At 38.5% G+C, this 17,500-nt stretch overlaps 1 protein-coding gene across 4 annotated transcripts in view; it reads left to right on the top strand.

Moving 5' to 3' along the window:
• LOC113800203 (integrin alpha-PS2) overlaps positions 1-9,469 on the top strand; it is a 373,572-nt gene extending 364,103 nt beyond the window's left edge. For 3 of the 4 annotated variants that reach the window (XM_070113527.1, XM_070113528.1, XM_070113526.1), the window contains 6 exons: positions 303-394; positions 569-961; positions 1,258-1,377; positions 5,120-5,206; positions 5,401-5,541; positions 6,833-9,469. In XM_070113527.1, the coding sequence (XP_069969628.1) occupies positions 303-394; positions 569-961; positions 1,258-1,377; positions 5,120-5,206; positions 5,401-5,541; positions 6,833-6,976 (977 nt within the window). In that variant the 3' untranslated portion in view covers positions 6,977-9,469. Of the gene's footprint in view, positions 1-302; positions 395-568; positions 962-1,257; positions 1,378-5,119; positions 5,207-5,400; positions 5,542-6,015; positions 6,113-6,832 lie in introns of all 4 variants that reach the window. The other variant, XR_011398111.1, reaches the window with a different exon arrangement.
• The last annotated feature ends 8,031 nt before the right edge of the window (positions 9,470-17,500 follow it).

Here is a 17,500-nt window from a genome sequence, read left to right as displayed (position 1 = left end):
GGTCACAGTCTTGTATAGCCTCTTATTGCGGTTTACTCGGAAAGCTGCAGTAATCTGGCTCTTGATTCCTTACTGTCTATCGATTGATGATATAGGATACGGATGTAAATACGTGCTTCGTCGTTGAAGACACGTCCCCCGTCCCCACACACTCATTTCTTCGTTTCCTGGATTCACATGTTTTCGAGTTTCTTATATTTACATCTCGCTTTAACAGTGAAGTTAGGGAGATTACCTCATTGCGGTTCCTGTCTTGTGTTTGCGTATTACTTGTTTTGACGACGACGCCTCTTTTTCCACAGGGAACTACCTCCTGTATCTGCTCGAACAGCCCTACGTCACAGGACCCGTTCAGTGCTCGCACGTGCCCGACGTCAACCCTCTTGGTCTCACGGTAAGGGCTAGGATTATCCCATTGGTTGATGCTTATTTATTTGTTTATTCTTACCGAATGTTATTATTACAAAATGTGTTATTCTCAAAGAGGCCATGGTTCTAGACGCTGAGTGGATACACGCAAATATATTTCCTTGACTTTTCTCTTAATATGTTACTCTGTCTTCAACAGCTGATCGACAGGGAAGTGAATCTAGAATTGCTCAAGTTGCAAAGCCAGGAGGAGAGCGAGCACGAGGCGGAGGAACAGAGCTACTCGGAGTCCTCGGCGACCGGCGAGGCTTCGGCAGGAGGCGCGTCGGCGAGTGGCGGGTCGTCCTACTCCACCTCGCAGACGACTTACTACTCCAGCAGCAGCGGTGATGGAAGTGGCAGCGGCAGCAGCAGTTCGTCTTCATCGTCGTCCTCGAGTTATTCCACATCTTCCTCCACCCGCACGAGGACCAGTTACAGCTCGTCCTCCTCTTCGTACGGCCACTCCTCCTCCTCCTCCTCCTCTGACGACGACGACGAACTCATCCGACGCACCCGCCAAGCGGAACCCGCCCTCGACTGGGACAAAGAGGTGAGTGGGCGGCTGAGGCTGCTGAAGAACCTTTGCGCCGTTTAGTGCAGAAGAAAGGAAGTGCAGAGCCGAGTCTGTGTCATATCACATCGTAGAGACGTATTTTCTAGTTAAGGCAGCATTTGCTCACTGGAAGGGTATTTTACTGCAAAATGCGTATTTGAAAACTGATAATAACAATAATGACGATGGTTGTCAGTTGAAAGTGGAAAGCAATATCTTTAGAACGACAATTATAACCTAGAAGCGAGTAGGACGCACGGTTACCTATGTACTCTTTCCTTCCCTGCCAATAGATCAATACCTGCGGCCCCACCGAATGCACCAAGATCCACTGCACCGTCGGGCCGCTGGTGGACGGTGACATCCACTACATCTACGTGCGCTCCAGGCTTGTGTTGGACACCCTCATCGAGGTAAGCTTCAGAAATCGCGGGTTTCAACAACCGGCAAATTCCTTTTCTTTTTTTTCCGGATCAGAAGTCACTCTCAGATGCTTATCTTTCATGCCTATTATCTTCTTTTGGATGTCGGTGAAATTTTTCCATTCATTTCAGAAGTTTGTTTCTGAATTTTTCTCGTCTTATTTCATTTTATGAATTGGCTCGTCATCCCCCCCCCCCCACACCCCCTCAACTTCCCCTGTCAATTTTTGATCGTTTCTTTAATGGGAATTATAATACAGCTTTCTTTCAAGCACGGAATACGTCTGTCAGCGCCAGGAGTTCTCGTACTATTGGTAAAGTTTAGTTGAATGAGTCCGTGAAAGTGAAGGGCGGCGAGGAAGTGGGGTCAGCGAGAGGTAGATAGTACAGGGCAGTCCGCTGCTGTTGTCAGTGAAGGTGTCGATGAATCAGAAACTCATCTCCTTTCCCCCTCCTCTTCTTTCCTTTCTTCCTTTCTTTCTCTCTTTCTCTCTTTCTCTCTTTCTCTCTTTCTCTCTTTCTCTCTTTCTCTCTTTCTCTCTTTCTCTCTTTCTCTCTTTCTCTCTTTCTCTCTTTCTCTCTTCTCTTCTCTTCTCTTCTCTTCTCTTCTCTTCTCTTCTCTTCTCTTCTCTTCTCTTCTCTTCTCTTCTCTTCTCTTCTCTTCTCCTTCTTCTCCTTCTCCTTCTCCTTCTCCTTCTCCTTCTCCTTCTCCTTCTCCTTCTCCTTCTCCATCTCATCTCATCTCATCTCATCTCATCTCATCTCATCTCATCTCATCTCATCTCATCTCATCTCATCTCATCTCATCTCATCTCATCTCATCTCATCTCATCTCATCTCATCTCATCTCATCTCATCTCATCTCATCTCATCTCATCTCATCTCCATCTCTTCTCCATCTCATCTCTTCTCCATCTCATCTCTTCTCCATCTCATCTCTTCTCCATCTCATCTCTTCTCCATCTCATCTCTTCTCCATCTCATCTCTTCTCCATCTCATCTCTTCTCCATCTCATCTCTTCTCCATCTCATCTCTTCTCCATCTCATCTCTTCTCCATCTCATCTCTTCTCCATCTCATCTCATCTCATCTCATCAACATAGTGAGGGAGGGGGGGGGGCGAGCAGATGGACCTTATTTTTAGCGGAAAGAAGACAATATACTAAGTTACAGAAAATTATAAGACAGGATTGTTTTGTAAAACGCTGAAAATGGCAGGACAAATGCATTTAATTAGAAATTGAGCAATGTTGAATTGTATAAACTAATGAGTTTGAATTTCATATGCTTGGAACAGTGGAATTTCTTGGCTTTTTTCCTAGCGAGTTTCTTTGTGATTATGAATAAACGTTAACGTCCTTATTTTGAGCATTTTTTTTCTCTCAGTTGGCTTTTGTTTGGGAGCTTTTGATAACGTAGATATATTGTTGATAATCAAGAACAGAACACATGATATTACTGTTGATGTGATATGATAGTGTTGAAGATGATGGTAAGGCTAATGTTGATATTGGCAATTAAATAATTTAATGCAAATGTAAGTGGTACAAGCTTAATATATAATGCAGTTTTTTTCTTTGTTTTCCATATGCACAGTATTAATTTCATCTTAAAAATCATTTGCACGATCTATAACAAAATTGTAAAAAAATACATGAACAAATAAATGAATAAATGAATACATATGAGACGGAAAGCAAGACTAATCGCACGTATAGAAGATCCCTCCAGGATTTGGCTCACATTCCTGCCTAATCCGCACGAAGCGATTGCCTCACCAACAGCTGGGGAAGAAACTGGGATTTTGAGATAGAAATAGCCACTTAAGCGAAACTTGTTGGATTATTATCATGTGTAAAAATGGGCTGCGGAGGAGAGAGCAATTGGTTCTGTCGAAATGAAATAATTATGTCATCTTGCTTGCTGCGAAAATGAGAGTTTGACATTTAGATTGCGTATTCTTTATTAATCATATTCGAACACACGTGTGCGCATTGCAGAGAGAGAGTGAGTGAGTGAGTGAGTGAGTGAGTCGTACGTGCCTAGACACGCCAATACGCATACGGGAACACTATTTACTAGCTTCAGGTATTTCCCAAATAATATTCTAAATGCTCCAAAAAAATATCCATACACGTTCAAAAAAAAAACAAAAAAACATTCCACTGCACTGTTTACACGAGAGCAGCCTTTCGAAAACAGTACCCTAACGTGTTGAAGCAACAGACAAACACGAACAGACGAACACGCCTCTGGAAAAAAAAAACAATAAACAAAGAAACAAGAGCAGTCGAGCCCATGTGACTTCATTCTAATCTTCTTTTCCAGGACGCTTCGGTACGTCGCCTGGTACAGTATACGCGAGTCACTGAACAGTAGTTTCACCGTAACCAAGTCGTTCACATAACACCCCTGTTGTGTATTAATGATCGTAGAAGGGTCGGCTGATTGGTGCATTTACTCCCTAACGCCACTATATCGTATTCTGTGTTATTAACCGTTCAGTATATAACCTCGATGTAATTTGTTATACAGCAGGAGGAAGTTAATGATAAGAGGAATAAGGATGAGAGATAATGATAAGAGGGAGTATGGTTACTCGCTCTCATTATTTTTCTTGGCGAATATACCATGCCCTTCTTTATTACTCTATAGGTGAATACAGCGTCACTTTTTGTTATCACACATGTAGACAGAGATCTCATCCCCAATAAAGGAATCTTGCCAACAGCTTACAAGTAGCAGAGAGCTCTTTTGTCACTCTCTTAAGATAAAAACATTAGCTGAAGGAGAGCAGACGATGGCTGGTTTTGTTATTAGCTGTCCAGTTGTCATTGAAAGATCATTTCAGATTTTGGGAGCTGTATGTAATATCTTGAATAGATGTGTATTAGTGTTTGCATAGCAGTTTTGTTTTCATGGCACCGGGAGAATTTACTAAATATCAGAGACCCTTAAATATGATTACATAATGGATGCTGTCGTTTTTATGTTATTATTTTCACGACATCGAGAAATATGAACTTATTTTAACGTGAAAGTATTACTTTTATTTTTGTTAACGGTGATGGTGTTTTTGTAGCAGATGAAGTAGATACAATTTTTGGTCTAATAACAGTACGTAACATTACAATTAACTCGAGACGTTACTGGTCTACTCTGCAGGTGTTACACGAAACATCTGTTCTTCTCCCTCGTAGTCTATGGTGGGCATTGACACCCCCTTTCCCTCTCTTTCTCTAGTTTTAAGGTGGCATGTGACCGCAGCTCAGGTGCAGCCAAGTGCATGCTCTTCTTGTTGGTGAAGAAATACAACATAACACATAGCTAATGAGGACGTTTTCTTTTTTTTTATTGTTGAAATATTTCATCAGATTAGAAGCAAGTTGAAAAAATCATTCACTGGTATTTCCAGATAAGCAGTGCTAGCCTCTTCATCGTTCCTAACAGTTACACATCGGTTTAAATTACATTTTTTACACATGTATGGAATCATGTCTCGATTCAGTTACATGGCAGACAGTAATTAATTAGTTTTCTCTCTCTTATTCTGACTTTTTCACCTAGACAATATGTCTTTCGTCAACAATAGTGGAGACCAGCCGGACGAGAATAAGTTGTAAACCTTCAGACAGAAATAAACTAAATTACTAACTTAACTTTGTTCCTCCACTCTTTGAAAATATCCGCTGCGGATGTGGCTGACCACCTGGATTGCCTCCCATGACAACAGTACCCGTACGACGACGTGAGCATCACCAGTCGCATGCTGGCCAGAGTGAAGGCCCTGCCGCATGGCGTCATGCCAGAGGTTCTCCCGGTAAGAAGGCGAAACGAAATTAGAAATGCTCTTTTTTCGTTAATTTGATTTTTAGCTATACTTTACTACGTGTGATAACAATGCTGATGGTGCGACGATAGAAAGGAAAAAATGTGATGATTATTAGTGCCAATGGATCCCATGATTATTAATTTCAACTTTCATCTTCTCCATCCGACACTACTTCTCCCCAGATACGCGACCTGGACGTCACGACGCACGTGTCGCCTGCGAAGTCCCTGGACGAAGCCCCGCCCATCCCCTGGTGGGTCATCGTCCTGGCCACGATGGCGGGCGTCCTCATCCTCCTTATCATCATCCTCATCCTGTGGAAGGTAAGCATTCTGCGGAAGGGCCTTTGTGGGTTTCCTAGAGCTGTGATTTTGTCATACCAAGGAAAAACTAGTAACTGTTGCCATAACGGGATGACTCCCATGTTGAGGGAATCTCTTCGGTCCTTCGGTGCGAGAGCCAGTCTTCTTGCTGTTCTTTTTCTTTCTCGTTTTAACTAATGCCATATTTGAACACTGGAGGAAACGGGACCTCTACCCCCGTGGCCGCGTGCATGGCTAACGTAACTCTTTTGATGATGGATTAAAATGACGATGCCAACACGCTCCAGCCTAGAACGACGAAATAATCCTGAATATGAATAACATAAAAAATATAAGCCTGGATAGGAGTTAACACCATCTGATATCAACCATGAGATGAATTGCACAGTATACCATCAGATCAAAATTGATATGTGTATAAGAACACACCTTCCAAATCTGAATTTTGACCCCTGTTCTTCCCGTTCCTTGCAGCTGGGATTCTTCAAGCGGAGACGGCCTCAGTGTGCCTCTGCCTAAACCTTTCTTTAATTTCATTTTGTCAACTTATTCTTCCGCTATTCATTTCACAGTACGTTGTTTGGTGCATGAGTGTGGAGTTTCAGATTTGGTTTCTGCCTTAATTTATCGGTACGGGAGGATTAGTACCCGAGCTAATAGCACATCCATAATGCCCTATTGATGCACCATATATATATTTTTTGCAGACTGATATTCTCTTATATCTAATCTTTTGTATTAGTTTTTTTAGTAGCTGAATTATTCAACCATTTTTTCTAATAGAAGTAGATTTTACCCTCTCTGAATCTGACCATAGTGTTGTTAGTAGGTTTTCCTGTGTATAAATCTCCTTCACACCTACTTCTTCCTTAATACACTATCTTGTTTCTTTTCCAAGTGGCACTTAGAAAAAAAAAGTTCCTTGAAACTACTTGCTCTGTCAGTAAATATTCTCTTTTCCTCATGTTATCACTGCCTTTTATTTCGGCCTTTTTATTATCGTTTTCCTGCACCTTACCCACAGTGCGGCTGCTTTAAAGGAAAAAAAAGACATTTCAGAATATCTACTTGATCAGTTTTTTTTTGTCATTATTGTTTACATCGCTTTTGATTGCGGTTTCCCGGCACCTCCCCAGCAGCGGGATTAGTAGGGAAAAAGACCAATTAAAAACCTGTGCTTGATCAATGAATACTATTGCTTTATTTTATCTTCTTTCTCATACTATCATTATGTTTTCCTTTCCTTGTTTTTTTTGTTATTATTACGGTTTCCCTGCACCTCCCCCTACAGTGCGGGTACTTCAAGCGCCACCGGCCGGAGCATCGCGCCCGCATCGCCGACGACGCCCAGCCGTTAAACCCTCCTAACGGTCATAACGGCCATCCGTACAACCCCTACAGCCGTCCATTCTACCCTGGGGACGAAGCGTTATGATCGGGCTCGTGTGGCGCCCTAGACAAGTGAAGAAATCTAATCATGGAGAGAGCGAAGAAGAATGCGAGAATGAGGCTGTTTTTTTATCTGATGTTGATGTTATTGTCATTATCGCTTTTGATTATTACTGTTGATGGTCTTGTTTTTCTGACTAGTTTTTCATTTTCATGATAATAATTATTGTTATTAATTATTATTATTATTATTATTATTATTATTATTATTATTATTATTACTACTACTACTAGTATTAGTGATATTATTATTATTATCATTATTATCGTTAGTGTTATTATTATCATCATTGTTATTCTTATCATTGTTATTATAATCATTATTGTTATGATCATTATTAATCAGTACTACCTTTTAAGGAGGTAAATATATTCCTGAAACACATGGAGATATATCACGGTCACATGCAGTGTCAGGTGGTATGGAAGGCAACTGCTTGAGTGATTCTTGAAATCGTATATGCTTCCTATCTGAAACAACTGCAGCCATGGCGTGGACTTGAAGGTTACTACAAAAAAAGGAAATTCAGGAGAAAAAGAAGAAGAAATACCTTAGTGTTACACGATTATATGGACGAAAAAGAATTGCATGGTTGAAATACATAAGGAATCGAAATGTTGGATATCCAGCCTTCCTTTGATGTGAGAGACTATTGTGAATGCATCTGAGAGACTCTTATTGTTTTCGTCTAACTAGCTGTTCGAGTGTATATAATGAGTAATGCTTTGGGTACGTATAAAACTTTAGCGGATTCAAAGGCAGGCAAGTGTCTGAATCTGTACTCACATTCAAAACGGTTTAGGGATACTATTAAAAGGAGTTTAGATCTCATACTTTTTTTTTTGGTTTTTGATAGGTGCCATACATACTTAAGCATGACAAGGTTTAGAGTTATTTAGAAGGTGTCTGTTGTCGAACGATGACCGTAAGAATTTCTTCTGAGAGAAAGTCGCATTTCATAAAAGTTCGATAAGAAATATTAGAATTGTATGCGGTTGTAAAAGGAATACCATTTAGGATGTATAAAATGATACTCATAAAATAATATCTAGAAGGGGAAAAAATACTCTTCATATAGTTTATATTAATACCTTTGTCTTTTACTTTGTTTCGCTCTGTGTGATTACTATTAAACCACTAATCAGAAGAGCATAAAACCTGATTTATTGGTAGGGGTTTCGATTTTTTATATATGAAGGTTCATGACATTTAAAATCAACAATCAATTAATACCAAAGCAAGATTATGATGTTCAAAATATGTTATTTCTTATTTTTATCTTTATGTATTGTTATTTTTATGTATGGGCGCAGAAGAGACTTCATCATAGAATTCAGTGTTGTCAGAATGTGTAAAATCAATGTTTTTTAAAGTCACAAATAAGTGATATTACAATCCAATTAAAATTCCAGTGACTATTTCTCTTTGACTAGATCTCTCATAATTTTATTCGTTAAATTCAAATGACGTGTCTTCTTTGTATTGGCAGAGATAATTCTGCGTTTTTTCACAGGCTTTTGAAGTGTCGAGCCATTTTTTATTCTGTGTATAAAGAACTCGTTTATCACTCCAAGACACGAAACATTTTTATATGGTGTGTACTGTACGTCACAGGTCACTGATAAGCTTTATCTGGGAATACCTGACAATGAGTAAGCGATTTCCGGTTACTTTCTTAGGCCTAACTTGTGCACCTCTCACCTGTGCGGCAGGCAGGGCGGAAACTGCTCGAAGTGGGATTGTTTCGCAAGCTCTCGCGGCACCGAAGTTCCACCGATCGTATTCCTCTGGCTATTCCATGGAGTCTGTAGCATTCCACGATACTTGGTTCAGCTATATTTTAGACTCCACTATTTTACGTTGTTACACAGCTGTGGGTATAGGAAATACAGCAAGGTAATCATAATCATTACGTATAGAAAAAGATGGGATGAATTTAACTGTGTATCGACTTGAAAAAAAAGCTCGGGCATTTTGGAATTTTTCGACTTGAAATTTAGAAAAAAAAAAAAGGAAACTCAACGCAACGGTGAAGTTCCATAGTGATTAACGAACACCTGTATGCCACTGTCTCAATGCAGGTGTTTGTCAATGACTTCCTCTTCGCTAACTCCCGCAGACGGCGACAGGTGCACAGATGGTAGGCAGGTGGTGCTAACATCTTTATAATCTCGTGAATCTCTGTTATTTACTAACGTTGTTAATTATGTTTTACGCGTGTAAGCTGTTATGTTGAATCATGCCAATATTTTTCAGTAATGTATCCCTCACCCCTTAAGAATGACAATTTCAATAACTGGAGTGACTTGGCACAGCGAGGGCGTCCCCCAGACTGGTGTCAGGCTCGTGTGTATATAATATATACTTACGCTTTTTAGTTGTGCTATGGCTGGTGGTCCTTGTTTGTGTGTATATAAGTGTATATTTGTAAAATGTTTTATGTAATTTATTTATGTTAACAATAAAATGCTGACAGTCTTCTGCGTTTATTTTCCTAAGGAACGAGGTACGAATGAGAATACCCAAGGAGAATGTAGAGGCGGAAAGGGGGATGGAAAAAAGCCAGTGGAAATTTTGCCCCCCCCCCCCACACACAAATATATATATATGTATATATATATATATATATATATATATATATATATATATATATATATATATATATATATGTATATATATATATATATATTATATATATTTGTATGTATACATATTTGTATGTAAACGTGTGTCTATACATAAAGACAGACACACACACACACACACACACGCGCGCGCGCGCGCGCGCGCGCAAATATATATATATATATATATATATATATATATATATATATATATATATATATATATATATATCACACACACACACACGCACATACACACACACACACATATATATATATATATATATATATATATATATATATATATATATATATAGAGAGAGAGAGAGAGAGAGAGAGAGAGAGAGAGAGAGAGAGAGAGATATGTGTGTGTGTGTGTAGAAAAGGTTTGAATGAGACGGGATATCTTCACAATACAAGAGATGTATCTGATCGGTTTCGATTACGTCTTCATCAGAAATACATGTATTTCTGATGAAGACGTAATCGAAAACAATTAAATACATCTCTTGTATTGTGAAGATATCCCGTCTCATTCATACCTTTACTACATTTGTCAACATGGATACGGTTCATTATATATATATATATATATATATATATATATATATATATATATATATATATATATATATATATATATATGCATATATACATACACACACCATTCTGCCTATTATTACAGGGTTTATTTTTTACCGTTGATTAGGTTAGCATGCCTATATACATGCATACAGTCATACCTACAGAAAACCACGGCACTGAACCTGCATAAATTTTGAAAGTAAATTCACTAAGGCAGTAACGCACATCTTTCCTGTATTGCTGCGCCTTATTATGAGACCCCGAGGCTAGGCCTACTTGGATCCATAGACCTATCTGTATCCGATTTCAGTGCCTTCCTTTTATCAGAATTTTATACCATAATCATCCTTAATGCTCTCTGAGTTACAGTTGGAGCTTTGCCACTTTCTTTCACTGTTTCCTCGAGGCGACTACAAAGATAACCCCTCGAGACGAAACTTTACACACCTGTCCTTGGGTTGTCGTTTTATCATTATTATTATAGTCCCAGTTCTCTCCTCGCCCTGTTGTTGTTCCAGCTACGTCTCCCTCATCCACGCTTCGTGTCCTTCTTCCCTGGGCAAGGAAGACCCCTGTTTAGCCTCCTCTGCGCTTCGTCGAAACAGGCTTCCCCGGGGCGCCCTCTCGGCTCGCTGTCTCGTTAGCGTCGGCTGCGATGAGTAGCTGCTAGTAGATGATAGCCGCGGGCGCTGGTCTTTTCGTTTCGATGTATTTTCGCTACTTTCACACACACGCGTATGTATGAAACAATATGTGCGTGTGTGTGTGCACGTGCGCGATATATATATATATATATATATATATATATATATATATATATATATATATATATATATATATATATATATATATATATATATATATATATATATGTGTGTGTGTGTGTGTGTGTGTGTGTGTGTGTGTATGTGTGTGTGTGTGTGTGTGTGTGGTATATATATATATATATACATATATATATATATGCATATATATATATATATATATATATATATATATATATATATATATATATATATATATATATATGTATGTGTATATATATATACATATATATACATATATCTATATACAAATATATGCATATATATATATATATTATATATATATATATATAAATATATATAATATATATGAATATATATATATATGTATATATATATATATATATATATATATATATATATATATATATATATATACACACACACACACATGCATGAGTGTGTGTATGCACACACTCATGCATGTGTGAATATATCCACACAAAGAAATCCGCGAATCGTCAAGTGCAAAGTGACCGAGAGAAAGGTCTGGCTCATCGTCCTCGACCACCAAAAATATCGTTATTCCCCTTGAAATACTGAATACACATCGTGTGCGTTAAAGTAGTATTTACCCATGTTCTAACACACGTATCATCTCAGACGCATTTGTAGCAAGTCCATCACCGGCTGCTAACAAATACCTTCCTCCTCCGTCATCCAGATGAGTCCCCATACATTTCCAATCGAGATACACGTCACAGTAGCCGGGTGGCGTGGTGAAGATGCACTGCCTCGGAAACATCAACGTGTCTTTTTAAATACAAGCTTAATGGTTCATTGAACAGTAATGGAGTCGCTGTTCATCTTATATTGAATAACAGGACCTAGACTCCAGCCCATATGGCCTGTACTCATCTCACTCGTTCATTTTCAGACTTTACAAAAATACTCGTGGGGTTTGAATCGAAATGCAACGGAATCTGATCTTAATCTCCTGCCTTTTAATCACGGTTTTCATTACTATTTGTCTCTGGGATTCCATAACGGTGTTTAGAAATGAGGCGGTTGTGTTTTTTCCCCTTTATGGCGGCATGGTCCATCGGACGATTTCGATGATTAACCACATTAAAGTTTTCACAGGAGGAAAAAAGTTTGTAATGACTCTACAATACTGAGAATCGCGCTTTATTGAGATGCAAATTGTCACAACTTCAGCCGCAACATCGCCAAACCAGATTTTTTTGTGTGTGGCGCACAACTCGCAGTGTCGCAATCGTAACAAGCTGCTCAATGATATATATACACACATACGTACACACACACACACACACGCACACACACACACACACACACACACACACACACACACACACACACACACACACACATACACACACACACACACAGAAACATCGGCACTGACTTGGGCTGGTTTACCCACCATGTGTATATGTATATATATATATATATATATATATATATATATATATATATATATATATATATATATATATATATATATATATATATGTATGTATGTATGTATATATACATATGAGTACATGTATATATATATATATATATATATATATATATATATATATATATATATATATATAGAGAGAGAGAGAGAGAGAGAGAGAGAGAGAGAGAGAGAGAGAGAGAGAGAGTGAGAGAGAGAGTTCGAAACGTTACATTTATTTTCATTTCTTAATGTGGCTGCACACACACACACACACACACACACACACACACACACACACACACACACACACATATATATATATATATATATATATATATATATATATATATATATGTGTGTGTGTGTGTGTGTGTGTGTGTGTGTGTGTGTGTGTGTGTGTGTGTGTGTGTCTGTGTGTGTATGCATGTATGTATGTGTGCATATCTATCTATCTATCTATCTATTCTAAATACAAAAGTGCTTACAAAGAACAATAGAAACATATAATACAATACAATTTTTAAAATAAGGTACATAACAGGTGCAAGGGCAAAAAAGAGTAATTTTAGGCAAACTAACCATTCAACAGTATTGATGGTTATTCACATGGCGAATAGGGTGGTTACAGAGCTTGTGCCATTGTGTTCTGCTTTCATGGTAATGATGTGGATATTCGGCTATGATCAGGTCAAATCTGTTAGGCCTGTACTTTTAAAACCTTTCGCCAGGGCTGGTGAAAGGTTTCGCCAGGCGATCCGGAATTTCGTACTTTTAAAATCATGTCTGGCGAACGTTCGCCAGGGCTGGCGAAAGATCATATTGGAACAGCCTGGCGAAGCAAAGGCGCGAGAGCTGTTTGGATACCATTTTCTTGCTTTCAAGTTATAAATTAGTAACATATTTGTGTATGATATGATGCAGGAATCACATTGAAATTCTAAAATATCTTAAAATCATTATTTATTATGAAATAACGTACATACGTATTTTTTTCAAGACCTTCGATGTTCCAGGCGAGAGCTCAAGACATCAGCTGTTTTCCTACCCCCCACCCCCGAGATGACTTATTTAGATTTAGGTTGTTGTTATTTTGGTTGTAAGGATAATGTTCTTTTCACAAATGTTACCAGAAGTGTTTTTATGGCGGCATGTTTACTTTTGGCTATAGAAACATAGCTCCACCGTCCTATAATGAGGCGTCTCTAATGATACCCTTGTAGGCCTACAGTTTAATATCTTATATCAGTTAGGAATAGTAAAATAGTAATTTTTAAACTCTTTTGTTAAAGTATATAGTTATTTTTTGTATAAAAGTATAAAGTTGATATATTATAGTATAAAGTACATTTATAACCTTTCTCCAATGCTGGCGTTCGCCTGGCGAAGCTTCGCCAGGCGAACATCTGAGTGAGGGAGGCCTTACTTTTAAACTAAGGCAGGTGTTCGCCAGGCCTGGCGAACGAAAGCGATCGCCAGACGCTAACATCTTGGATTCCTGCTAAATCTAGCGCTTCGGCGAATGAAAAAAACGCGAGAAAAAGCAAAAGGTATTAAAAGTACGGGCCATAAAGTTAACAACTTTGCGCTAGATTTAGTAGGAATCCAAGATGTTAGCGCCTGGCGAACGTGAGGGAGGCCTTACTTTTAAAACCAACGTTCGCCAGGCGCTAACATCTTGCATTCACGCTAAATCTAGCGCAAATTTGTTTACATCTGCAGTGCACATAACATACCCTAAACTTAATTATTAACCTCGAGAGAAGACGAAAATGTTGTTTCCGCAATAGTCTCACTTTATACTATAACAAAGGAGTTAAAATTTAACTTTATGCTATAACAAAGAAGTTGAAAATATCTTTATACAATAACAAAATTAACTTTATACTTTATGCTATACTACACTTTATACTATAACAAGGTTAACTTTATGGCCCGTACTTTTAAAACCTTTTGCTTTTTCTCGCGTTTTTTTCATTCGCCGAAGCGCTAGATTTAGCAGGAATCCAAGATGTTAGCGTCTGGCGATCGCTTTCGTTCGCCAGGCCTTAGTTTAAAAGTAAGGCCTCCCTCACTCAGATGTTCGCCTGGCGAAGCTTCGCCAGGCGAACGCCAGCATTGGCGAAAGGTTTTATAAAAGTACTTTATACTATACTGTATCAACCTTATACTTTTATGCAAAAAATAACTTTATACTTTAACAAGAGTTTAAAAATTAATATTTTACTATTCCTAACTGATGTAAGATATTGAACTGTAGGCCTACAAGGGTATCATTAAAGACGCCTCATTATAGGGCGGTGAAGCACTACAGCCATGTTTCTATAGCCAAAAGTAAACATGCCGCCATAAAAAACACTTCTGGTAATATTTTTGAAAAGAACATTATCCTTACAACCAAAATAACAACAACCTAAATCTAAATAAGTCATCTCGGGGGTGGGGGGTAGGAATACAGCTGATGTCTTGAGCTCTCGACTGGAACATCGAAGGTCTTGAAAAAAATACGTATATACGTTATTTCATAATAAATTATGATTTTGAGATATTTTATAATTTCAATGTGATTCCTACATCCTATCATACACAAATATGTTACTAATCTATAATTTGAAAGCAAGAAAATGGTATTCAAACAGCTCTCTTCGCCAGGCTGTTCCAATATGATCTTTCGCCAGCCCTGGCGAACGTTCGCCAGGCATGATTTTAAAAGTACGAAATTCCGGATCGCCCGGCGAAACCCTTCGCCAGCCCTGGCGAAAGGTTTTAAAGTACGGGCCTTAGTGTTTCGACCTATTAGTCTGGGAAATAAAGAAATGAAAGAAAAAGATTATTGCCAGCTAAAAAAAAAAGAAAAAAAAATGGATGACATCTCATTACATCCACTGTAACTTTCTTTGATGCAAAATTTTACTATCACTGATAAAAAAGTTAATAAAAAACTAAGCAATGTTGAATTTAGACACAACAGAAAGCTGCTAAAATAAAAAAGGTTGACAAAACAGTCATCGTTGTAGGCGATGAAAATCTACATTCATTGCTATCAAAATTGATTTGCAGAAGCGAACCTATTCGAGTTAAACGACGAAAATGTGGCGCACAGAATGCTGCCGTCGCGGTCACGACGAAGGTGTTTTAAGCAGGGAAAGTTCTTGCCTAAAGTCTCAAGACTTGCTTGCTAACTCAAGAATTTCGCTTGCTTTCTCAAGCGCCCTCCGTAGATGACTATACTTGTGCTTGCTAAGTCAAGCGGTGTACCGTCACCATGGCAACAGCGTCGTTCGCGTACCGTACTGGTCACAATCCTTCGAATGCGGGTGTTGGCAAAGATCACCGCTTAATATTTTATCACAGAAATATTTTTTTCACGGTATCTGATTCTGTAATTTCCAAAAAATCCTAGTAAAAGTTGAAAAAAATTGAAATTAACTGTAGACGAAAAGAGATACTGGAGATTATGGGAATGATTTTTTTTTGCTTATAAATCACAAATCATTATAAGACGAACAATTTATCTCTTATCAAAATTCCTCGTCTCTCTAAATCGAGAATCTGTGTACTATTCTATGAAATAGAGAATATTTCAAGTGAAAAAAGTCTGAAAAATTCTAGCAACATGCTTCTGTCGATATTGTATTCGATGACATATTTAACTTCATAAAATTGGATATATGGGAATGGGTAGGCCTATGTTATAATTCAGGGATGTTCATTTGTTTTGATAACGAGTCAGAGTAAAAGGGTTGCCCATCAGAAGTGTGTGTCACTGTTTTAAAGGCGTTTTATATGAATATAGGAGAAAATATTGTGCTTTGTTAAGATGTTAGGGTAGTTCTATTTACTTCTCTGCCATCTTGCTTCTTATTTCTCTCCAGGATTGTAGGTGGGAATCCTTGTCTATTGCTTTTAAAACCCAAGCATGTATATGTTGTGTGTTATATTGATAGTTCTATGTTCTCCAAGGACTGTTATGATGGGTACTTTATAGAAAGACACTTCCACATGTCTGGCATCACTGAACAAGGCTTGCCTGCCTTGGAAAACGTTTTAAGCAGGGAACGGTACAATTCTAGGCCTTTCGGCAAGAATTCTTGCCAAAGCGCTCCCCTGCTTAAAACGTTTTGAGTCCCGACCCCTCCTCGCATCGCAGCGATCCCAACAAGAACTGTTTTGGCGCATTTAGCTCGTGACGTCACGGCAAATTTCTTATAAGTGCACTGTAGTAAAATGTATTTCTGCATTATAATTTATATGAAATTTTAACGAAATATCCATTTATAAAATGTTCATTCCTTAAATAAACGATGCGATCGATTTTACTATATACCACCATAGTTTCATTAGAAATACATCCATACTTGCGCATTGCTGCCCTCTCCCGGTAAATTTGACAATTCTGTCGTCACAGTTCCCGTTGTTTGTTCGAAGGTGAAGGTTGTTTACACTGCTACTTGCGTTTCCGATTTTTTCCAACTTTGCCATGAGATCGGTATCTCACTGAAATCGTTACAATATCGGAGATAACACTCAGTGAAACTCAGTGAAATACAATAACCGTGTTCCAGTTGTAAAATTTCGTCAGCGGTTCGTCACTTTCTAAGCATCGTCCCCTCAACTTTAAGGTAAACTCATTTTGTATTTCTAAATGTAGTTAGTGGCGAACTAGAAGCACCACTAGGGAAATACGGCAGTCGGGAGGGGGTCCGGGGACTAGGAGGATTTTTGGTTCATACGGCAATCCTTCTGGTAGTTGGTGCGTTTAAGATGCGGTTCACTCGCTCGTTCGTTCGCGCAACACCGTGTCGATTCATCCTTGGCCGAATCTTGTCTCGGGGTTTTACATTTTTCACTTTCTTTGTCATATGAAATACTATTCTTGGCTCTGATTTTCAATTTCCCAATTCTTTTGCTTTTTAAAATGCATGGTATAAACGAAATCACTCCCCAACCCCCGATTCCTCACGGGATCCCCCAACATTGTGGGCGGGAGTCGGGGACTTCGTCTCTGGCGGGTGCGGGCCTATCGTAAACATTTACCACAAAAATGATTACCATACCAAACTACAGTCCA

Source organism: Penaeus vannamei, chromosome 34 (assembly GCF_042767895.1).
Source record: "Penaeus vannamei isolate JL-2024 chromosome 34, ASM4276789v1, whole genome shotgun sequence".
NCBI lineage: Eukaryota > Metazoa > Arthropoda > Malacostraca > Decapoda > Penaeidae > Penaeus > Penaeus vannamei.
This window is presented reverse-complemented; position numbering and strand designations above follow the sequence as displayed.